Here is a 24,708-nt window from a genome sequence, read left to right as displayed (position 1 = left end):
GCACACATTTAAACCCTGACTAGCTGTGTGGGGTAATCCTGGTCCTGTGAAGCCCACTGCCCTGCAAGTTTTAGATGTTTCCCTGCTCCAACACACCTGACTCCAATGGGCAGCTCGTCATCAAGAAGCCTGATAACGAGCCACTTATTTGAATCAGGTGTGTTGGAGCAGGGAAACATGCAGGGCACTGAGTCCCCTGGGACCAGGGTCGAGATACACTGAGGAAGAGTCTGCAGACAGATGGTTGAATGGAGAAGTGTCTTCTGGGATAGTTTTCCCCATAAATAAAAAATGTGAACACAAAAACATTTTGTACTGTGAACTTCCTCCATGGTATTCTCCGGATTACAGATTTACAGATTTCTAAATTGACCGCAGATGTGAGTGTGAGTGGATGGTTGTTTGTCTCTATGTGGCCTTACGATGAAGAACTGTCCAGGGTGTGACCCCGCCTGTCGCCCTATGTTATCTGAGATTGCCCTCATGTGGAGGATAAATCTCAGCAGCAAATTATAGCTTTCAATTAAAAAAAAATAATGAATGAATTAGTTAAAATTCGTCTCATGTCTGGATGGACTGGCAACAAAATACATTTATTACATTATTTCTTGGTTGACTTGAGTGTCCTTGAGGTGGCCTTCATCCAAAACTGCCTCTCTACATTTAAAATACTGTATCTTGTTGACCACTAAAACATTTTTATCAACTCAATGAGTACGTGGTATAATAAACTGAAAGTCTCTCCATGTCATGTTGTTCCCTCCCTCCTGTCTCTCTCTCTCTCTCTCTCAGTAGGTCACAAGGGTCTTATCCTCCAGCTTACACCGACAAACGGCTCTGATTGGTTCAGAGGCGTCGCTAACTCCTATTGGTGCAGCCTGTGAAAAGCCTTGTGTATAGAGGTTAGTGTCCTGCTGGTGGGATCTAAAACATCAGCTCTGTATCTACAGTAAAAACATGACACCTGTGTCACAAGCTAAACATTAACTACCGAGTCCCTCTTGTACTAACATTCGCAGCATTGGCTCACGGCAGAATCTCCAGTGCTCATTTTGCTCAAAGAAAAGTGTTACAGGCTGATAATTATAGGTAGATTGAATTAATATTCATTTATAATGATGTTTAGTGATATTTAACACAAAGAATGTGTAATAAAATGTGTTTTTAAATGTGCACCCCTTCCCCATTTGAGTTAATAATTAATCCACTAGCAGCCACGTTTTATCACCAGAACAAAGATTTTATGTACAAGCTTTTGATATTGTTTTCTCACCTGGAAGTGTGGCTCCTGCAGGATCTTGGACAGTTCAGTGGCGCTGTCATCTTTGACCTTGAGATTGCTGATGTCGCCCAGGATCTCCGTCACCAGCTCCACGTTGTTGTCCTGCACCGCCTCCAGCTTCACCTCCTCCTGCTGCTCCTGAGCCTGTCGGAGAGACGGGGGAGCTCAGGGTCGAGAGTCGAGTTTTCAACTTACCGATGTAAGGAGTGTTGTTGTGAACTAAAGCTATGATTGCCGACAGCATGTAGGATTCTACGCGTAGCGTGGAGTTATTCCATTCACCCTCCTCATTTCACTGCATGTTTTACTCTGCGTCTCTGTGCACGTGACAAAAGTCCTGATTTGTTGTCTGCTGTATGAGCAGGTCTCTGTCTGTCTGTCTGTCTGTTAAAATGTCTATTTGTTTACATTCAGTCATCTGCCATCCCTACATGTTCCGTCTCCGCAGGGCGCAGCTGATGCTGGAAAAAAAAATGACAACAGCCTGTCATGCAGGAGCGCAGCGTTGAACTCACCGCACAGTGGATTTCAAACGGCAGTGGAGGTGTGTTGTGTGAGAGGGAATACATGCACCGACAGAAGAAATACTGCACACTAGGATACTACATCGCTGTGTTACTCACAGCATGTGTGCATTTGTGTAGTAAGTGTTCTCTGTGAGTGAAAGCCTTACTGTACCTCGGCACCTGTGTCACAGCAAGCCAAGCACTGCAGGGTGCAGGGGGTGGAGGGCTTTGGTGCTGGCTAGCGCGTTAGTCCGCTCACTGCTGCTTGCCGCGCATATATATATATATCTATCTATATATGTGTGTGTGCTACCTTTGGCAGGGTTCGTACAATAGGACTTTCCATGATGCCGCGCAGGAAGAGCAGGTCGATGTCTTTGGCCCCCGTGGTGGCGTTGGGTGGCTCACCCACATTATCCAACACCTGCTGCATTGCTGCACGGACGGGTTCGACAGATAAAGACACGGACACAGACGGAAAAAAGAAAAGAAACAGGAGATAAGAGGAGTTAGTCGTGCCTGAAAGTCATACAAAGCATAAACACAAAACAGTGAACTGAGATGCTGCAGCAGATAGAGAGAGGAGGAGTCAGTGAGATTGAGCAAATCTGACACAGGATCACGTATAAAACTGCATAATTAACCAAATAGCACATGGCTGGCTTTGTTGAATCACAGCCAGAAGGTCACCAGTTTGGATCCTGCATGATCTCCGGGTTCTCTGGTTTCCTCAAACAGTCCAAAAACATGTGTGAACATGAGAGTGAAGGGTTGTTCGTCTCTGTGCCCTGTGTTGGCTGAATATGCTTTTTTAGAAAATGAACCAGCAGTGACAAGGACATCAGATACTAAATTACAAACTAAAATGAAGTCATATTACTGAAAAGGTGTCAGCACACTATAAAATTATGATGACTACATCGATAATGTCAGATTCCGATGCTGTGGAGTTCTATCACACGTATGTTTGTATATATCTATATATATCTATATATAGATATTTATAAATAAATGTGTATATACAAATAAGATGTAATAATATTATGTCCACTATCTATAATGTTCTTCTCCACTACAGGTTTATTAAACCATGGTATATAAAAGAAGTGGGAGGACATTTTTCATATTTCAGAGAAGAAGAAATATGTCAAGCACAATTGCGACTAGTTTATGTACAGAGTGAAAAGTCTGCGAGACCGTTCATAAACAACATCAGGGAAGTGGCAGCAGAGACTATGTGGGATCAATGTCGCCAGTCAATTTCATATCTTCTGTCAGGTGATTGTTATTTATTGACAAGAGATTCATAAACATATTAATAATGCATGCGGAGCCGACGCGCCCTTCAGATGTGATTCTATGTGGGGGCGACATCTCATATGAAACGCTTCGGGGGCAGCAAGTAAAAAAAAAAAGGCAGTCGCGAGGAAGTGAATGAAATCAGAGCTATACTCCGAGTGCTGATGAATGAATAACAACATTATTTTAAAAGTCTTCCGCAGTCCACCAAAAATCTGCAACTCAATTCTACTCAACTCGACACACACAGTTTCTCTGGTCCTCCTGAAAGCCACTGCTTCACATACCCACCAGATTATGAGACATGTCTCAGTGTGAATTAAGGAAATAATACATGTTTGAGTATTTGTGATAAGTTAAAATAACAATAATATGTATTTGTTAATCTTAAGATTATTTTAAGCTTAATTACAAAACTGCAAATTTTAGACTTTCTTTTACTCCCAAAGTTGACGTTTCATAACAAAAGTCAGCGAACGGAAGAAAAATTGATATGCATGAAGTGGAATGAACACATTAAACCCAAAGGTCAGACTTAAAACTTGATATTTATTTGATCTAAAAGCTCTCTAGGTCTTCGCCAATCCCCATTCGCATCCAGCTGCTCTTATGAGCTCAGTTTATAAACCATTTATCAAACAATCTCAAATAAGGTACGTAACAATATGTGAAATGAACATGTTACAACATTACCGACTCTGCATTACCTAAGATTAGAGCTCTGCAGAGTTTTGTACTCACAGATGGAGAGAGAGAGGGGAAGACTGAAGGTATCAACCAGGTAACGCCTTAATGCCAGGGTCTCAAAGCCCATGTAAGCCTGTTTAAGACACTTTAAGCCCTGGGAATGTGTGTCTTTTTATATATACTGTATATGTGTGTGTGTGTGTCGCTCTCTTTCTCCCTCTCTCTCGTCTCTCTGTCATTAAACACTTATGTGGGTGTTTAATTTATGTCCAGTCAGCATTCACTCCCATGATTTCCACTCTGTGACCCTGACTCATGCTCTTTATGTCATAACGTCAAGTCATACGTTGTGGACGGTGAATGCCAAATTGCTGACTGTCTCGGAAATGCAAATTATGTAATATTAAACTTTTTTTTTTTAATGGTGTTTTATATGTGCACTGTTGACATGTCCATCGTTCATTTACCAAAGTGAACATTAACAAACTGTTTCATTATGGAAACTTAAATCTTCAGTTCTACTTTTTCTGGTTTGCAGCACAAACAAATTGAGTTTGACGGTTTCATTTAAGAACCATCGATCATCCATTCATCCTACATGCAGACAGAAGGCAGCTGTACAAGGAGAAAGGAAAAAAAATACAGAGCTTTCACTGCGGCCTGATCAGCACAGTGTACAGACAGACTCTATAAACAGCCGACTCCATGCAAGAGTAAACCTTAAATATTTATGATCCGCTTTTTTAAAAAAGGACAAAAACGGGAGGAAGACGGGTGGGGAGGGAGGGCTTGGTGCTGGGATTTACAAACTGCACTGCAGACTCTTGGACCCGTTTATTCAAGAAGCAGAATACTTACTGTATGTATGACTCAGGATATTCCGTTTCTGGAACGACTACACACAATCTTTGAGAGACGAGCGGTGACCGTGAAGGCCTTCAGCATTAAAACAGCAGCAGCATGGTTGCAGTGCTCGCTCGCTCACTCACTCAGTCACTCACTGTCTAAAAAGTCATCCAACATCAAATGTGACCTCTGTATGATACTTAAAGCTGCTGTTTGTTGATTTGTTTTCTGTCTCTGTTTGGTCTTTGTGAACAGGAAGAATATGTGTAAGCTGCTTCCCTCCATCTGAAAATGGGGATGTCAAGCGATACTATCAGACCTGACTGAGGGAGGATTTGTGAGTATGCAGAGCACACTGGTGGGAGGAAGGTGAGAAGCATTTATCCTGTTTTTGAGCAGTAGAATTCACTTCTGAAAGTTTTCATGGGTGCGTTTTTGGCCTTGTTTAAACTGCAGCCCAAATTGGGTTTTTAAGCACATACAGTTTGTATGTAGCTTGATTTTTTTTTTGGAAATCTTTACAGCTAACAAACATATGAGATCCACGATTTGTCCAAAGTATAAACAACATACAAAGGCGGTTTTGAATGCGATTCTGATCGGATATTTGTAGATCCGTTTCGGCTCCACATAACTGGTGTTATAAAGTAACAAAGTACAGATACTTTGTTACTGTACTTAAGTACAAAATGTACATATCTGTACTTTATTATTTATATTTCTAGCAACTTTTACTTTTACTCCACTACATTTCCCCTAACTATCTTTGTTACTTTTTACTACCAAATAAAATCAGAAGAAGAACAGTTGCTTTTCTGGTCTTGAGCTGCTTTACACTAAAGTTTTGCCATTCACACATTCACAGGCTTCAACATGGGGTTAAGTGTCTTGTTCAAGGACACACATAGACTAGCAGAGCCAGGAATTGAACCCACAGCCTTCCAGTTGAAAGGCAACTCGCCCCACCACTGAACTACTATGTCTCAATCCTAACTTTTACTTCTAAAAGTACATTTTATATCAGAAAATTACTTTTGATACTTAAGTACAGTAAATGTCATATACTTTAAAACTTCAACTTAAGTATATTATAAAAAGTGACTTCAACTTCTACCTTTGTTTCCAGGGTGTGACCTGTTATTATAGAAATCCATGTGGAAGACTAGACAATGTCAATACAGACACATGCAGATCAGATCTGATCACTTCCACTACATGTGGACAGTTAGTCAGGAAGATCAGATTCTGATCGGATATGCTTACAAATGAGATTCGTCTTACTTTACTTGCGCAATGTTGCTGTAGCCTCCATCGGTCTACATAAATCATACCACTTCCTGTGTCTGTTTACATTTAAAAGTTGTGCACTACCGTTTTAAAATGCCATCGCATATCTGATGTTCTTGCTCTTCTTCATCTCTCTGCTGACAAACTTCACCTCATCGTGTCACTGTGTCCTCACCCACAGGAATGTTTGCTCACCCGTCCACCACTACCCTGCCACGTGTACTTGTGTGTACATGACTCATCCCCACAAGCCTCCTACCTCCAGTCTCTATAATCCTCTGAAATATGGTGAGGCGATACAACCACCTACAGCCTCATGCTAAGCCTGACCTGAAGAAGTTGTAAAAGCTAAGAGATTAGAGAACTGAGCATTCTGCATTAGATGGAATCTTTCTTTTTTTTTTGCTCCGGCTGGTTCATTCATCTTCATGATGAATCATCCTCCTGCATACTGGATAGTGTGTCTCCACATCCTCCGTGTGTATGTGTGTGTGCACACCTACCAGCACTGTGCGGTGTGAATGCCAATGTAGAGACTCCGTAAGAATTCCTAACTCTGTTTGTCAAGCATTGTGGAACAGCCTTGCATTCTTATTTTTCCACTCCTAAGAGTGAGATCACACAGGAACATCTTGGCTGACACTGAAGTACATCACTCATAACAAACATAGGGTTGTATGCTGTGGAGTGTGTGTGTGTGTTTTTAAGTACTACAGGGAAAATACTCTCACAGCAAAAGCTCAAAACAAGAGTGGGATTCTCATCCTGGATGTGTCTGCGACTGCAGAGTAAAAGTTTTTTACATTTAGAAAGAAAAAATTACCATGCACTGAGTAGGAGTGGGTCAAGATATTGATTTTGTTCTTCCTCATGCAATACCACCATTGATACACCAGGGCAAATATAGATATTTTAATTGATAAATTAAGGCGCTTTAAAGTAAACAGTCCCTGCCAGTATCACTCGCCGGGCGTCACTACCTCGCGTCTCCTCACAGTGGCGCTGCTCAAATGCAGAAGTTACGTGGCTGGATAATAGATAATGGTGGAGCAAGCTATGTTAAGAGATGCTCCATCCACATTCAATACATAGACTTTATGCACTTTGTTCTCTATGTTGTGAATAAATAGAGAAATCCTGCACATTTAACTTTTCTACGGATGTTTTGTTTTCCTCACCTGATGTATCGCTATATGATTGTCTTGATTATCACAGAATCGTTGTATTGGGATATTATTGGTATTGTGGACATGCATCACGTATCTTAACGCATTGTGAGGTACCCTGTGATTCCCACCCCTCATACTGAGTTAACTGTAAAACCTGTGCACAATAAATAATGTAACCTATTGTATGTGATGAGATTAGGCTAGTTCGAAAAAAGGTCATGAAACACAGTTTAAATATAAAGAAAAAACCTTTCTAATAGTTTGGTTGAAAACGAACAAGCAAGACGGCTAAATATGATGAATCAACACACGGCTAAAGGAAAGTGCTTATGAAATAGCAAATTAACTAGATAACAAGTATTCACAAGCTATTCACACAGAAACATAATGTATATAGTTAATAGTACATTTCTAAAACAACATGTTAAACAGCTTGTTAATAAATAATTCTATTAGCTACATAAAGTAACGTCTAAAATTCACTAAAAGTTGAAATTGTTAAAAATTACAAGACAATCAAGGACCTTTTCTGACTAGTTTGCATGTTCTCCCTGTGTGTGTGTGTGTGTGGGGGGGGGGGGGGGGGTCTCCAGTTTCCTCCCACATGCAGATTGTGGATTAGGCAAACTGGACACTCTAAATTGACTGTAGGTGTGAGAGTGAATGGTTGTTTCTCTCTATGTGGCCCTGTGATGGACGAGTGACCTGTCCAGGGTGTACGCATCAGCTGTGATTGGCACCAGTGCCCCTCATGTGGAGGATAAAGTGGTAGAAGATGGATGGACATTGAAGCAATGACTCCATTATTAAATCAATTTCATGTCATAATCTTAGCATAAAATATCATATCAGATACTACACATGTCAGTTTGAACTAAAAGTCTGATGGGGATGAAAGATTTTGCCGCAAGTGGTAATATTTAACACAAACATGAAACGTCTGCGGACAGTTTAAATATGCAGTAATGTTCAAAATAAATTCAGTTTAACACCTGGATCATGATAGACGGCGCTGATGAAGTGGAACTGCCCCAAAGAGTTATCTGACAATCTTGCGTCACTCGAGAGAAGCTACCTTGCCTTGCTGTACATTTTTTATAAAAACCCTCCATCAACCTTCAACATTTCAGAGCACCGGCACTACAGCATCTCTCTGAATATGAAAATAACTTTGCCTGCTCCTTCTTTTCTCACCTCCAGACGCATCTGCTCCCTGGGTGGACTGCTCAGCCGGGGGCCACTCCGCGCCGGGCTGTCTCGGCGCTGTCACCTCCTCCTTCTCCTCCCGTACCCCATTGGGACAGGCATCCTCCATAGCTGTGACCATCACCAAGCCCTCCTTTTCCTCTGCTTACTGCCACAAGTATGCTAAGACTAACCACGAGTTAACCACCAGCAGTTCTGCAACTATGTCTTCTGTCCTAAAAAAAAAAAAATCCCTCAAAAAAAGAAAACACACACACACACACACACACAGACAGAGAAAATAGAGAGGAGAAAGAGAGTTTGTGAACAGAGAATGAGACACAAAGAAAACACAACAAAACAATGAGATTAAGTTGTTGAAGTGGAGAGAGGTGAGGAGTTTTAAGATGAAGGAGCTGATGCGATGACGAGCTCAGAGAAAAGAGGTACAGAGCTGGGCTGCAAACACAGATGCGGACATGTGTTCGGTGCTCGTCAGTCCCCACCCTCCTCGCTGGCTTTAATACCTTCCCTCCCTCACTCTCCCTCCCCCTTTGATAACGTACACACATAATCCCGCAGTTCTCCCCCTGCTGTTGCCTCAGTAGCCCCTTGCTGTGTTTCCCGCGAACCCACTCAAAGTTGAATTGCCCCTCACGCACACATTAACATACACACCAAAATGACCAAGTGCCATTAAGTAACTGATCTTATGCAAGTGTTACTGACCCCGCATTCTCATTCATACCCTGCTTCTTCTTTTTTTCCCTCTCCTTCACACTGTTCAGGGTTTGGACGTCCCACTGTGTGCTGCAGCGGCGTGCACAAACTCAGCGTGAGCCGATCGTGCTCGTACGTATTCTCTCAGCAGTCGTCCACCTCCTTAAAAGCACCATGTGTCGGCCTATTGGGAGCCTCCTCATCCCGTTTCTTGTTGATTCAGTGGAGTTAAGGTGCTGACGGGATTATTTCTGTGGGACTACACTATCCAGAACCTGAACACTTTTTGGGCAAACTACTTGATGCAGTACTGCAGGGAACTGTGTTTTCGTTTGTAAATAAAATCTCCCCAATGCCTCATTTGATACGACAGCTGCCCTCTATACATAGAGTAAGGATGGTGATTTTACATCAAGTGGAACATTTATCTAGTTCATCATCTAAATTAATTTTTTTCCAGCACACCTGACGCTGCTGCAAATATTATATTCGCTCTGCAAATATTATATTCGCTCTGCAAATATTGGCCCATGAACCTGAAAAATGACATTCTGTCCACATTGTTGGTGCTAGAATATGAATACTAGAATACTGTGACAGTGACAGAGATGCTTGATAAATGTGAATTGTGACCAGCGGATAACACTAAAAGAAAAGCCAGGATTTATCCATCCATCTATCTTGTACCGCTTTATCCTCCACATGAGGGTCGCAGTTCACTGGAGCCAATCCCAGCTGACATAGGGCGAAAGGCGGGGTGTACCCTGTGTCCATCACAGGGACACACACTCCATCCACTCTCACACTCTCACCTATGATCAATTTAGAGTGTCCAATTTGCCTAATCTCCAAATCTGTGTGTTTTTGGACTGTGGGTTGTGCCAGGATTGATCCTCATGGGGGAAATGAACAGTTGTACAATGGCAGTCCAGCCAAATGTTGTTAGAACATTTCTATCTTAACTTAAAGGTAAAAAAGTGACTTAGAGGCGAACACACTTGAGCACTAAAACTAAAAATCTAAACACCACTAAAAATATAACAAAATTACTACAATATAACACAATTGCCACAAAATTTAAGCAGAATACATCTACTGTAAAAACACGTCCCAGTGCTGACAACAATCTAAAAATGTCTCCTCCCATCCACCACGAAACAAGCTCCACCCCAAAGCACCCAGTGTGTGAGAGGAGTAGATCTGGAGGCTTTTTAATCCACTACATCCCCCCCCCCCCCCCCCCCACACACCTCCATCCTCGACATGACCAGTTTACCCCTCCCCCACAATGGGACGTGAGGGGTTTTAATCTGACCATGATGGCATGGGATTATACAATCTCTCTCCCTCTCTCATCATATCTGGTGCTTGAGCATTTCTGCATGTCTAACATCACTGGTTAGACGATGATGATGATGATGATGATGATGATGATGATGAAATGTCCTACAGCATCACAAACAAACCACTATTGTATTTTTTGGGCATCAGTACAAAGCTACTGAAGGGAGTTCACCGTTTGAGAGTTGATTTCACACAGGGTTTGACTTAGGAAGAGCAGCAGTGCGAGAAGAAAACAAGGCATCATGGGAAGTCAGTCCAATTTGGTCAATAATCAGTACATTTCAACTGAAATAATTGGGTTATTATTCATCAGCAACAAGCCCATTTCAGTATGCAAATTGCATGCATTAAAAGGCAGAAGACGCAATGCCCTGCCTGCGATCAGACTTCAATATATACAGTACATCAGCATGTGGAGATTCAACGAAGTCTGACAAATACACAAGTCTCTCCCTGCACTGACAAAAAAGTAATATAGTGTCTACTGCCAGTCACAGTCACGCTAGATTCTTTCTTATATAGAAACCTTGAAACTTCTGTTTCACTGGGCGAGAATAATATGAGCGCCGGCCTTCGAGCACAGCGAATGTTTTATTCACCTTTAATTCACGAGAACAGCTGGAAACCCAGCTAATATCCTGTGTTTTCTTAAAAGATGTGATTTCTTATGAGCAGTGTTGAAAACACAGGCACTGAACGGACAGAACTATGTCAGCATGCAGGAAACATTTTCCGACACGTCTGCGGTGTGTTTGCACAGAGGAAGAGGCAAGAAAGAGACTGTGTTTACCTGCGCCGGTCGGTGTAGTCCAACACCAGCCCTACTGGATATTCATCAGTCAACTGTGAAAAGAGGAAGAGGGAGAGAAGGACGTGTGAAACATTGCAAGGCTCACACACATGAGGCATGAACATTCAGTTCTACATTCCTGCACACTAGTTCTAACCATTCCTCACACATTTGCTTTATTTCTTTTTTTCCTCCCCCCCCCTGAGGTTTATCTGCTTCATCTGTCTGTGCCACCCCGGAGTCTTGCAGGGGAGTCGAGGAGTTTTAGAGGACTGAGGCTGCTGTTGGTTCAGTGATGAATACAGTCATCAGGGTGATTCATTCTCCTCAGCCATTAAAGGATGCATCATCAGCTGGCCCTGTGCCATCGACATAGTAAATGCTATGCTCTGGAGGCGGTGCACGCTTGTTCACAGAAAGAGTTCTCATTTTCATTCTTGTATCAATCTGCTTTCCTTGTTAGGTGTTACCAGTTGTGATGGCTAATTGTCAGTGTAAAGGTCCAGTCTGTAAGAAATGATGTGCTCACACCTGCCTTTTCCAAGCATGTCATGGAACTACGGTGGCCTTTGCATACCGGAAAGAATGAAGTAAGTAGTTTGCATAGTAAGCTTTAACACTTAATATACACTTAAACAAAGATTGGAAGTGTATTAAAATGCTGCTAATAAACCCTTCTCACTGTAAACATGCAATATCTTTAAAGCTTAGTAATGTCATCTTTCGCCTAACCTTGTGCCCATTACCGTCTGCCAGACTTCCTGCAAAACCCCATGAACCCATTTCATTTATTCACAGATAAATAGACTAACATCACAAGCAGAGAGAAATGGCTCCTTATTAGACAAAGTGTTGTGTGGGATACTTGATCATTTACGGCCAGGTTATACTTTCCATGTCCTTATGTCTGCAGCCATCTGCTAGGGTTCATGGGATGTAAATTCTGCCCATTTGCAAAGTGGTTAGCACGGACCCTATGCAGACAGACATGAGCACACCTATGGTTTTCCAGTTCAGTGAGTCACTCACTCTTTTTTAGGTGACAACAAAAAATAGTAACCATGGAAACTCAGATCACTGGCCAAAAACTCTAGTTCAATCTGACATTAGTCAGACTAAGACAATAATTCGGTTTTCCTAATGTCATGTAACCACATTAGACTGACTACAATCGAGCCTGTCATAGTCAGACTAACGTACCTGGATAATGTGATTGACAGTCCCGAATACTGCACTGAAATTTCCTCCCTGGTCTTTGACCCACAAACTATCCAGGACAATACAGCATCCACAAGAGCCATGTATCACGATTAACATGTACAGCAGGTACGAAACATACAGAACCACAGCACGAGCCATCTCACCGTTCGCTGTTTGTTTTTCCGTGACGTAAAGGTCAACAGGAAACTGATTCAATACGCACTAGCTTACAGAGTGATACAGCGCCACCTACGGAGACAGAGTCAGACGTGCACGGCCAATAAATCAGTTTTCTCCACCGTATGTATACTCGGACTCTTTATGGCCTTATCTCGATTAAACTGTGCATGTAAACGTAGAGTGATGGCAATTTAAACACAGATTTCAACAAAATATGTCACTGAATATGTAAATGCTAAAACAAAGGCAGCACACGTCAGAAATAGTCATTCCTGCACTTGCTTGTCTATCAAAATATGTTGTGATAAAGATCGCTTGACACTGACTAACAGCAAAAACTGACAGATCCTCATTTCATTTCTCCTTTGTCTCTCACAAGTGACTCCAAATCCAGACAGTAAGGACTCCCTGCAAAATCTCCTGCCCCTGTATGGGAACTACAGTACGAGGTCTGGCAGCACTTAACCCATACATGCATCATGAGAAAAACGCAAGCCAGAAATAACCAAATAAATAAATAAATAACGAAATGATGTGTGACTACAAACAAGTGAGTGCTGCTCTTACACAGCACGCAGCAAAAGATTATCACTCCTACGCTTCATTTAGATTTTCTTGCCCCAGGCGGGAGAAGAAAAGCAACCATTGTCCAATCAGTGGCACAAGCTCCACCTGCTCAGTCAAGAGTGCAAAACCAGCTGTTCAATGTGAGAATATTCCTTTGACTTCACGTCAGGAGGAACGCACACTGTCCACTTTCGCTCTGACCGCAACATCCGAGGTCATACCAACATGTACCAATACGATCCGAGCATTTACCGGATTAGGTTTGGCAAAGTGCCACACTGCACCCGTTTGCACCCGTGATGCCACACCTAATTGGCCCTTTAATATATGAACAGAAGGGAGAGGAAGAGAACGAGTGATGGGTCGATTCAATATGCAACGCAGATTAGAGTCAGGCTCGGCAGCCTCATTAGAAGTGAAGGATATCCTCTGGAAGAATGTTAATGGAGCCAAAGCCACCAGGGCAATTCCTACCAAGTCATCCGCACCACAGAGCAGGAACTGAGCCAATTAAAAGGTCCAAAAGCAGAGGGAGGAGCCAAAAAATAGTCAAATCTTGATTTAAGGGGAATATATAAAAAAAGGGTTAAAACAAAAGGGAGATTTTCAGGAGGTAAGATTTAGAATGTGGGATTGACAAAAGGCGCATTAAAGCTAAAAGACAAAAGAGAAGAATCCTTTAACATGTGACTGAGCAGTGGGAAAAGAAAGAGTCTTGAGAAAGAAAAGTGATGTGAGAGGAGGAACCGAACAATAGATTTGTTTTCTAATTTAAAATCCCATTTTGAAACAATGCCATTAACAAGTCAGACAGGCTGCAAATCTTCTATTTTCCATGCAGACCGAAAATAATGCGCCTCACACGTGTCGATCACAGTTCACATCTTAAAAGATCTCGTCACACAACTGAATAACGAGGAATTAGCACACTGATGGTGTCGCGTGGTAACGCTCCGTCACATTTTTATCATAAATAAAGTCAAAAGTGAACTAACGCTTGACTTAAAACAAATGGTATCGCAAATAGAATGGCAACTGCAACGTCTGTCGGGAAAATCACAAGTCCTTCAGCAATAGGGAGAGGTCGGCTGAACTTTTATCTACCACACTCTGTCCAGAAACTCTCAGGTACCTATAGTTGCATATGAAAGAAAACAGGAGTTTACACATGCGTTGATTTTCATTCAAAAGCAAGGATGTCTCAAGGATGCAAGGTAATATACTGTAGGTGGATGTGTCTCACACTGAGCACACACTGGACATCAGACTTTTCCCGATGTCCTACTGCCTTCATCACTGTCCACTCCTGTTTCCTCCTTCTGGGCTGGAGTCAACATCTCAGGAAATGGTCATTTCGTCTGGACTCCCAGCTGCCACCGAATGCTCTGAAGGAATACACGTACCAATAAAAAGTTGCAAAGCACAGCTGATGGTGGACAGCTCAAGCTAAGGATTATGGGATGGGTGCATGTCTCACTTTTGTGAACACGTCTGTGTGAGTGGCGTGCATATGCATGCTACCGAAAGCTCAGGCAGACCTCGGCAGGCTGCGTGGCTCTAATTCCTCCACTCCTAGTCGTGCAAGCTGCGAGTCGGTGCCTCATTGAGCACATTTGTTAGTTTATAGTCTTCAATGGAGTGAAACATTTCATCCCTCGGGGTCATGAAACACACAGCCAAGCCCTTACACAGAGCATTCATCTCGGAGGAACCATTCAAATCATGTCCTCTACTCTCCCCCGCACTAAAACGCGTTATTGCTCTTCGCCTCGTGAGAGCAGCCGTCACTCTCAGTTCCTCTCAATGACTTGAGAATCACAAAAGGAGTTCGGCCCTTGCGTCACATCATCGGCTGACTCCAGGGGGAGCGGGGAGCAATTAGAAAACTTCCCCGAGCGCGGAGCTGCAGCATCTCCTCGTGAGACGAGTGCGGTGGAGAACACCGCACAGGAACACGATATTCATGGAACAGAGTAAACATACTGTGCCCGTACATACAGTAGATGTACGTGTAATGACTCGTCATTAAACCATCCCCCTTTCACCGACCCCACTCTGTCCTGCCTGTCAGCCACCAGCCTCCAGCCTCCAGAAAAAAAGCCTATGTAGGTCAACTCCATGTGCTTTCAGTAAGAGGATTACACTGCGACCCCCAAGATGGTCATCTTAGCAGATCAATATAAGCATCTAAGGCTGGGCAATAATTCAATAACATGACATCACAATATGACTTTTCCTTTACTACTTTATCCTCTACATGAGGGTCGTAGGGAGCACTGGTGCCAATCCCATCTGACTTAGGTTTACCAGTCCATCACATAACAAACAAACAACCATCCACTCTCACACTCACACCACAATTTAGAGGGACCCAACCCTCAAATCTGCATGTTTTTGGACTGTGGGAGGAAACCACAGGAAGGGGAGGGCAATAGTGCTAACCACTACACCAACCGTGTGGCCCAACAACAGTTCAATGCCTATCAATTAGGGGAGGGAAATAATCAATATATGGTGACTCTTTTAGACGATTTTAAAAATCCCTTTCTCTCCTTAAGATTGTGATATTTCTACTCGCTGTATGAACAGAATGAGCGAAAACGGCAGTTGACCATTTAAGTATCAGAGTCACATACAAATCGAATTTGCACCCAGGTATCACGACACAATGCAATTGTTCCAATATCAATATAATGATCCCATCCGTCTCCATAGATCTGTGCAATAATCCTGTGCCACTGCACTTCGATGCATTTACCTAAGGGAGATGTGGAACTTATAATATTTTGTGTAAATATCTTTTTTATCATGATAATGGTTTGGAGCTCTATCAGCATCATATTCATCAGAACTGCATTTCAAACCAGTCTGCTACCGTCACAGCCACTAGCGCTGCACCTGCCAAAAGACAACTGATGAAATCAGCTCAGTCTTTGTACCGCAAATGATGAAAATGTGGCTTCATGCCGCCTTCTGCTGACTCACGCGCGCCTCTTTCCTCCACCTGCGATCTTAATTACCACCATTTAAGCACAGACGCCGTGTGTTACATCAGTGCACTCCACCAAACGTGACCTCATTCCCTCCTTGGTGGTGTGATATTTCAGCTGGTGAGCTTGTCTGTGCTTGGCCGCTCATCTCTGGATGATGCAGTCGCAGGCCGTGAGAAACCCTTTGGCACTGCCCATGCAGTGATGTTAATGATGAGCACCGTGTGACATAATCTAACTCCTCAGTCGCTCTCTCGTCAGTGTGAGGGAAGAGGGCACACGTAACGCGACGGGGAAAGTTAGAGCAAAGGAGTGATGGACGTGAAGAAAGGGAGCAGGCAAAGAAAGGAGGCTCACTGAGGGTTGTTTGAAATATTGGCGAGTTATAAATGCATGCATCTCCTTTCGTAGAAGCAGGGCAACAGTGTGATGTCAGACCGGCTGTAGCTGCTCCAGTTAATACTGCTTGAGAACACGATGACCTTGTATGATCTTACGAGTTTTCCCCACGTGTTACGCCTCATATTTTTGGAATTAATACAAAATGAGTGAGGTCTTCCAACAAAAGGCACAGCGTCTCGTGCTACTTGGATTATTTTATTGTCTCTCTGCAGCGCAATACCCCCTTTAAAGCCTTATAGATGAAATCTGATGAATCAGCACTATAGAGACTGCAGGAAAAAAAAAAGAAATTGGCCAATGGTTTGCCTTCGCTTGCCTGGCAGCCATTACGTTGCGCACACAGACATACACAAAAACACTGTTCCTCTCTGTAATTTAGTTGTGTATTTTGTTGACAGAGACGTAATTAACTTATGATGACTGTTATGGGGCAAGTTAGTGTGTTAGCAGTAGGGCAGGGAGGGTTAATAGTAGGTGTGTAGATAATGTGTTGTTCATGGGAGGTTTGAGTCATAGTGTGTGTGTGTGTGTGTGTGTGTGTTATCTCTGTAGGACTTTTTTTAATTCTTGATAATTCTATGTCCAAATGAATGAATGGAAGTCATAACAGTGTGTAGAATAGCTGTGTGAACTGGTGTGTGTGTGTGTGTGTACATACCTGGTATTCCTTATGTTATTGGGCCCTGAATCTGTTTATATAGTCACATTATGGGGACTTGTCTTCCTTATACAGACAAAAATTACATTTCAATGTGAAGGTGTGTTTTAAAGTTAGGCTGAGGTTAAGGGTCATGGGTCAGGGTTAGGATAAGGTCAGTAGTAATTAGGGTTAAGGTTAGAGTAAGTCTCCAGGAAATGAATGTAAGTCAATGCAATGTCCTCTGAAGTCATGAAACCCAGTGTGTGTGTGCTTCTCTCTCTCTCTCTTCTCCTCTCTGTATCATCCCTCTCTTATAGCTGTGTATTAATAATGGAAAAGTGGAAGCTTCAGAGTGTTGGATTCAGTCTCTGAGTGACTCACCCCAAACTCTCATGTGTTCCAATATCAGGAGCACATGTTTGGAAATCCATGTTTCCCTCTCACCCTGACTAACAGGAAGGAGAATCATGCATGAGAGGGTTAAGAAGTATAACTCAGTGCCATATCACCAAGCAGAACAATAAAGGTCATCCTGGATCCGGGACTCGGGACATGTAACTGGCTGCCCCTGCCCTGGAACTGTACATTCACTCCGCTGCACTAAACTGTCTCCGTCTCCTTCCCTTCCTCCTTTTGTTCCTCTCATTTGATTTCGACAAATCCGATTAAGGCTTGTTATAAAAATGAGAGGAAGATGGACAGACCCATAAACTCAAGGTGCAACAGGAGGATCTCTAAGGATGTCGCGTATGGACTGTGAGTGCACGGGCTTCCCCCGTCACGTGCAGGAGGCTAAACAGCTTAGAAACCAAATGCCAAGTGACACAGGCCGAGGCAAGAAGTCTGTATGTAGTCTGTTATGGCAGTGGTTTTGGTTTTGAGTTTCCACTAAGTGCTCGCACAAAGTGGACCCGACGTCCGTGTTAGTGCATTGTTATTAGATGGTGCACATAGACTCTGTACCTCAGTGGAGGACAAAACATTTAAATCAATATCTGCCAGGCTGGGCAAGGCAAGCCACTGGTGACTCTTCTGCTGTTGTACTCGGCATCAGCTCAGTGCAAGTAAAGCCTTGATTTTATTTGATTTTTAAAGTAACAACAAAATCAGAGGAAGTGATGTGTCTGGTACAGGAGTTGTAATAATCCTCTCTTCTCTTTATTTTATTTATCCTTTATTTAGCCAGGAGTGTCCCATTGAGATACAAGATCTCTTCTTCCAGGGAGTCCTGGTCCAGATAGCAGCACAAACAGAGACAAAACAGTTTCAAACTAACAACAGCTGTAAATGTGTGTCTTTCCTCAAACCCACCATCCTTTGCTGGTGGACGTTAACATCATTTCGGGTCTCTAGCCATCCTGTCACTACCACATCCCGCAGGTCTCCCCGCGTGTCTCCTCGCAGCCGTGGGTCCAAACCACGGCCACATCCGTGCGCTCGAACCGTGCGTCAGACCCGTGCCAAACGCTCGCGCCGTTCACACTGACCAGACGAGTGTACCTTCACACCGATTTCGCCACACGTGCGGCCATTTTTTTCCCCCCGGTTGCCCATCCAATCTATTGTGGCGTGAGAGTAAAACCCACCCACCGAATGCTTCCTCGTGATTTGTAGAGGTGTGAGGGGACACGGGGTGGGAAAGGACACGCCAGGATCCACGATGTTCGCTCAAAGCGAAGTGGTTTCTGCGTGAATAAATGAAGGCAGAGTGGAGCGGGCTCTGTAGGGGGCAGAGCCTCCTCCTCCTCTGTCAAACTCTACTGCACCTCCAACACAACTAAGTCTCTTTGTCTCGCGTGTTAACGCTCGTGGGGTGAATCAAATCAACATCCCCCACGTTACAAGTGTGGCCGCGAGCCGTGACTTACCTGTGAGTCGTGCGTGGGAGTTCTCGCTGGTCCACGGACCGTCCCGGTTGGACATTCAGACCCCCCTCAGCTGTCTGTCCCTGGTCCCGCAGCAGACTACCAGAGAACACGGTGCCAATCAAACCCGCAGGCCCCACCCTCGCTCCTGACGTCACAGCGCACAGACCAATGGCGGCGGAGGTTCCACCCCCTCCGAGTGAGTCGACTACTTATTATTGCATTGTGCATTTTTTTTTTAATCGCACTCACCCATTCACATAAATGGACTCCATTTTAGCGTAATTATACAGTGCAGCTGGTTTAAGGTGTAAACTAAGGCCATTACAGAAACAGCCTTAACCGTGACGCAGCACTTTTATACACAAGCTATTGCAATGTCATTCATTCACTATTTCATTTTGATTTTGCTCATTAACCTTATCTTTTTAATTCAGCTTATTTATGAGTCTTATTAGGACTTATTGGGCATCTTTTTACTAAATTTACTAAGTACAATTTTGCTCTGCTTCCCTTCAGCAGCATCAGTCTTTGCACAGCTCATGTTCACATGTTGTTACATGATTTCCTTGTGTGTTTAAGCTCCTACTGTATATTTTCAAAGGTGATATTAACTTTAAAAATGCACATTTTTTTTAGGCGTGACAGTGGCATCTACAGTGATGCTTACGCTTTTGATGGAATCTCACAAGTGTTATCATTATTTTGATACCATAGACCTTGTAATTGCAGATGTATATTCTATTTAGTTTGAATGTCATTTTCGAGCAGCGACCCCAGAGGGTCAGGGTTGAAGAGGTTCAAGTGTCCAACTGAAAGAATTTATGACCATGTGTTACAATTTGTTTCTGTTAAGTGGATCTTCACTTATACATGCAGCCAATATTCATGCATTTCTTAGAAAGCCGCCCTCTAAGTGAGTTATCTTTCTTTGGAGTATCACATTTCCGTGGCAGACTGTGTGTCTGCAGCGTCTTCTGTAACTGCCTGATTTGTGTTCTGTGAGCTGACCCCATGTCAGGTTGCAGTGGAGTCAGTAACCATCCATGTAATTGCAATAATGCTCATGAGAGATGCCTTTTATTTAGTTCCTGGGGTCTATGTGGCCACAAGAGAGCGCCATTAGCTTTTTCAAAAGCAGCCTTAAACTGGCTGATGGTTTTTGATCATTGCTTTTACTGGATCTACCCCTGCAACTTAGACCCAGTTTAAATCTCCCTAACAGATGTTTGCTCCATAGTAACGTCTCACAGGACTATGTTCGCTGGTGTGAGGAGTGAGTTTACACAGGTGTGGCACTGCAAGTCCAAACTTGAGCTCATTGTGAGGGTAGACATCAAGTAAACAAGGGTTTGAATGTGTCATGTGGCATCCAGAAGAGTTGGCTGACTCATCTAAATCATTTTTCTCTATGTGGAGTATAATATAACAGGATATGTGATCCCACTTTTCCATTCAAATCTGTTGAATATACATGGGTGCTGCTGTCATTTTGATTACGACCATATGCACAGGGGTCGTGAAGCCCCTTTTTTGATTGAATTTGAATCATTTTTGTGAGAGAAAACAAATAAAGTGAAGGATTTCTGGCTTAAATACAGGTTTTTGTATCACAGAGGTGCACGCTTCATAAGAAAAAGCTCATGGAGAGCCATTAGGGTGAAGAGAATTGTCAATTTCCCCAAAAAGATGGCTCTAATGAGAAAGAAAGTCTCATGCAGTGCTCTCATTAAAAGCCAGGGTGCTTGAACTCCTTTAGATGTGCGCACAACTGAAATTAAAATAATAATATACAGGGAAATGTGTTCCAAAAATATAAGGGGGAAAATAGTGTGATACATTGTGATATCCACACATAAGAATCTCTTCTAAATTGTATTCAGACTGCAGTACCAGTTGAAATATCAAGTTGAAAGTACATGTTTTTTTGCAAAAGTATAATAAAATGTAATAAATATACAGTATTTTATAATGTAGTATAGATGCTTTCATCTGTTTGAAGTGTAGAAAAAAACATGCGTTCAATTAATTTATGCCAAACATTCCTTCAAACAATGATTCTTTAATGGCACGATTATACAATACAGACAACATGCCCCTCTCCCATTTTGCCTTTATGTTTTACAGATGATAAATAACCTATTTACAGTTTCGTGACACAAACTACGAGCAGTTTTGACCATAGCTGCTTGGTTAAAGGGGGAGAGGCTTGACGACACATGGCGGCTCATATACAGCAGAGGTAAAAGGGTGCAGAGGCTGCAGGGACGGCTTTAGGTGTGGGACGGTATGAAGTGACAAATGTTAAGAGGTCAAAATGTCAGCAGCGGTGGGGCAGCGGCGGCAGTGAGGAGGCGGGTGGCATCACTGGTGGCGGCATCACCACAATGATGGGTCATATCTGGTGAGACAGGAGCAAAGGTAAAGCGGCAGCTTCGTGTTTATGTGTTTATGTGTGTGTGCTCGTCCACTCACAAATTAGAGGCACTAACCTTGACTGGGGAAGTGTGTCTGAACTTTCCTTCAACAGCAGCTCTGACACAAGAGTGTCCAGAATCTCAGGGCTGGACCTCTTCCCATACCTGACACACACACATGCACATATACATAGTATTAGGGGTGAGTAAACGATATTCGTGAAAAATCAATATATCTTGTTTTTGACAATTTTTCACTTTCATTTACCTTCCTTTCAGTTTAGTGAACACTAAGTACACAAATCTTAAAACAGTTTATTTTATACTCAATCTGAGCAGTTAACTCTAAAATATCTATAATATATTCAATTAGTTTTTTGGAAACATGACTGATGGGTTAGTGTCTCGATAAATGCATTAATTCTGGTTTAAGGAAGAAAAGAAAATCACAACTATCAATGGGATTGAATTTTAAATTCCCAATACATCAGACCTTAATAAAATCTGCACCTAAGCATTAGAATGCAACCGAAATATAACAAAAGCATATGTTCCCAGACAGACACATTTTTAAAAAAGAGCGATTGGCATTACTTTTTTATATATACAGATTGTTGATTTTTTTCAGTGAAAATGAAACTCAGTCAGACAAAGAACCAGGATACACAGACAGGGGTTGCATTGAAGGTGGTCTTATTCCCTTTTCTGTCCCTCAGATGATAAACTGTGGCAGCACTGGGTGGCCAAACGCCTGCAGCAACATCCAAACCCCTGACATTCAGGATAACAACCCTGAAAACTGCAGGCGATTTGTCAAAAGCTGAAGATTTTTTGGTTTTTTTTCTGTTTAGTACTAACAGGTGACTGGGCAGCAGGTGTATCCTGCTGTCTAACAAGTTAGAGGAAATAATTTAGGAAAAGGCTCCAGTGTCAGACTGGACTAAATAAATACAAAGAACATTATTCAGTATTCAGTACACAGTATTGTCAGGTTGCTATGGTGCGACCAAAGCTGTCAGGGGGAGTGTCTCATTAAAGAGCAAATATTAGCCCTTTATTATATTATTATTTGTATATGTATATATTTCTGGTGAACTGTGAGCTTTCCAGCCACAAACAACTTCTAAATGTATAAGATAGATAGATAGATAGATAGATAGATAGATAGATAGATAGATGTACTCAAGCACCACCGACAGCAAACCATCACAATATCTGCAGGATATTATAGAATGACTATAAGAAATTAAGCGCAATATTGTTCCCTCTCTGTATTCTGTCCGCCTACCTCTGTCTTGTGATGAGGTTGATGTAGTGTCTCAGAGCAGAGTAGTATTTGGCCAGTTCCTCCGCCGGCGCGTCCTCCCCGGGGTTCTCCGGTTTCATCGGGTATCCCTCGGTCAGTGCGCTCAAGGAGAGCAGCGCCCACAGCAGGAACCCCACAGTCCCCAACCAGCTCACCAAGTTAGGATGCATCTGTCAGAGCGTGCGTGGAAACAAACGGGTCACTTGTTTCTACTGGACTTTAAATGTTGTGTCTCAGTTTTTAAATGAACTATTATACTGTTATACTGAGAAAGATGAAACAGAAATAAAACAAAAAACAACGTGGTAACCTCATTGTCAGCCATAGATCTCCAAAAATGATAACAATTGCCAGGATATTTATGTGTAGAGACACTTTAAATGAGTTTGTAATCTAATGTCATGATCTTATTTAATCAAAAAAAAAATCAAGATACTTACATTTCCCAGTAGTTCAGAGGGATATTTACGCGCTGTCCTTTGGCGTCTCTTCTGCTCTTCTGTGCGCTTGGCGTGCGCTTGGTTTTATAGTCGTTGTGCGCCACGCGCGCGCCGCACAAAAACGCGTCAGAGCCCGCGTCCACATTTGGCGCAAGTCTCTAAGTCTATAGCGTCATGCCTCGAGTGGACGTCACAGCTCGTGCTGTCATTTGTTTTCCCAACAATTTGCCTTTAAAATATTTGAAATGACTAAATATAGAATCCATAATTAAGCCTCGTTTCCAAGGACACAAAGATCATTTAGAGATTAAGTGTTTACGAAGACAACCCTTGTCCATTTGACAAAATGACATGGATAATTCAGTAATTGCATGGATAAAGTAGCATAATTAGTTCACCATGCACTTAGTTCATGAGTTATTCTCTTTGCCTTTATAACATTAATGTAACAAACATAGAACACACACACACACAGATGGTTTGCAGCTATTTCCCTTTTGACCCTGCATTGACCTCCAATCATTTGTTCGGCCTAAACAAAATGTAGTCACATTTTACTAACTTTAACCAGGACGTCATTCTGGATGCAGGATTTGGTCCCTGTGAGGATTACTGGTCCTAAAATTGTCTGTATGTATTTAACAATCAGTTATTCTACATATGTAGTTATGAAAGAATAAGAGAAATGAAACACTGCAGGGTGAAATTCAAATTCAAATGAAACTCCCTACAGGCGGCACCAAAAGAAGCTCCGTGTTCACGTCTGCTTTTTCTCACTCTTTGAATCAGTCCGCTGATTTCACTCCACAGCTCACTCCATCAGATGGAAGGAGAAACTGGCACACTTAACCTGAACAAAAGGCCTAAATGTGAATATAGAGTTGCGTCACCCAAAGACGAGACCAATCTCCAAGACACCCTCTTAATAAGAGAACCCAAATAGCACTTCAACCGAATCTGTATCATCAAGTGCTTCATTTACCTCGCATTCATAATCCTTTTTGTGTGTCAGCTCGCAGCCACATAATCTATTAAAATCAGGATTCTTCAGCAGAGCTGCTTCATAACTTATGCAGAGGATGTGTTAAGGGCTTTTTTTGTATAACAGGATGCAAAGAGGCAGATGAGGAAAGGAAAAGACGTGAGAGCATGTGGAGCACAAAGCATGACCGAATGATGTTGATCACAGGCAGTGATTAATCCTGGTCCTCTTCAGGAGACACTTATACACTCAGTGACTCACTTCAGTAGGTATAACACTTTTTTAAGCAAACAGCTTGCACCTAAATAAAAAAAACAGATGCATGGAGCATGTGGAAAATGTTGAGAGAAGAGTTTGTGTCAGAGGTAAAGTGAAGAACTGCCCAAACACACACCTCATTGACCACGTGGGCAGACGCGTGTCTGCAGTGGAGGCATCGACTGAAATGCCTCTCATACATTTTGAATGGAGCTCAAGGTGTTCAGGGTCGCTGAACTGCATTGTGGTGCTGTTGCCTCACTTTGCTTGCGGCACAAGTCGAGAGATATTCAACTTTCCAAGGAGCAGGTAAAGTAAATTATGCAGAAAAAAAAGAAGAGTTGTT

The 24,708-nt window shown here is 42.6% G+C and overlaps 2 protein-coding genes across 6 annotated transcripts in view; both read right to left on the bottom strand.

Moving 5' to 3' along the window:
* pals2b (protein associated with LIN7 2, MAGUK p55 family member b) overlaps positions 1 to 19,064 on the bottom strand; it is a 28,096-nt gene extending 9,032 nt beyond the window's left edge. Inside the window, exons 1-5 of one of the 5 annotated variants that reach the window (XM_058619724.1) lie at positions 18,963 to 19,064; positions 11,116 to 11,168; positions 8,271 to 8,497; positions 2,102 to 2,223; positions 1,274 to 1,426 (exon numbers count right to left, since the gene is read on the bottom strand). In XM_058619724.1, the coding sequence (XP_058475707.1) occupies positions 1,274 to 1,426; positions 2,102 to 2,223; positions 8,271 to 8,403 (408 nt within the window). In that variant the 5' untranslated portion in view covers positions 8,404 to 8,497; positions 11,116 to 11,168; positions 18,963 to 19,064. Of the gene's footprint in view, positions 1 to 1,273; positions 1,427 to 2,101; positions 2,224 to 3,828; positions 3,919 to 8,270; positions 8,498 to 11,115; positions 11,169 to 18,962 lie in introns of those variants that run through there. The other 4 variants (XM_058619725.1, XM_058619727.1, XM_058619728.1 and 1 more) reach the window with 4 other exon arrangements.
* A 1,937-nt stretch (positions 19,065 to 21,001) lies between these two features.
* Positions 21,002 to 23,177, bottom strand: npy (neuropeptide Y). Its single transcript, XM_058619324.1, has 4 exons — positions 23,123 to 23,177; positions 22,665 to 22,852; positions 21,452 to 21,541; positions 21,002 to 21,360 (listed from the first exon to the last, which is right to left on the bottom strand). Exons 2-4 carry the CDS (start codon positions 22,850 to 22,852, stop codon positions 21,339 to 21,341), a joined length of 300 nt encoding a protein of 99 aa, XP_058475307.1. The 5' UTR covers positions 23,123 to 23,177; the 3' UTR covers positions 21,002 to 21,338.
* Positions 23,178 to 24,708: the final 1,531 nt, after the last annotated feature.

The sequence above is a fragment of the Solea solea genome, chromosome 20 (assembly GCF_958295425.1).
Source record: "Solea solea chromosome 20, fSolSol10.1, whole genome shotgun sequence".
Taxonomy (NCBI): domain Eukaryota; kingdom Metazoa; phylum Chordata; class Actinopteri; order Pleuronectiformes; family Soleidae; genus Solea; species Solea solea.
Note: the sequence above shows the minus strand (reverse complement) of the source record. Positions and strands in the feature narration are given on the sequence as shown.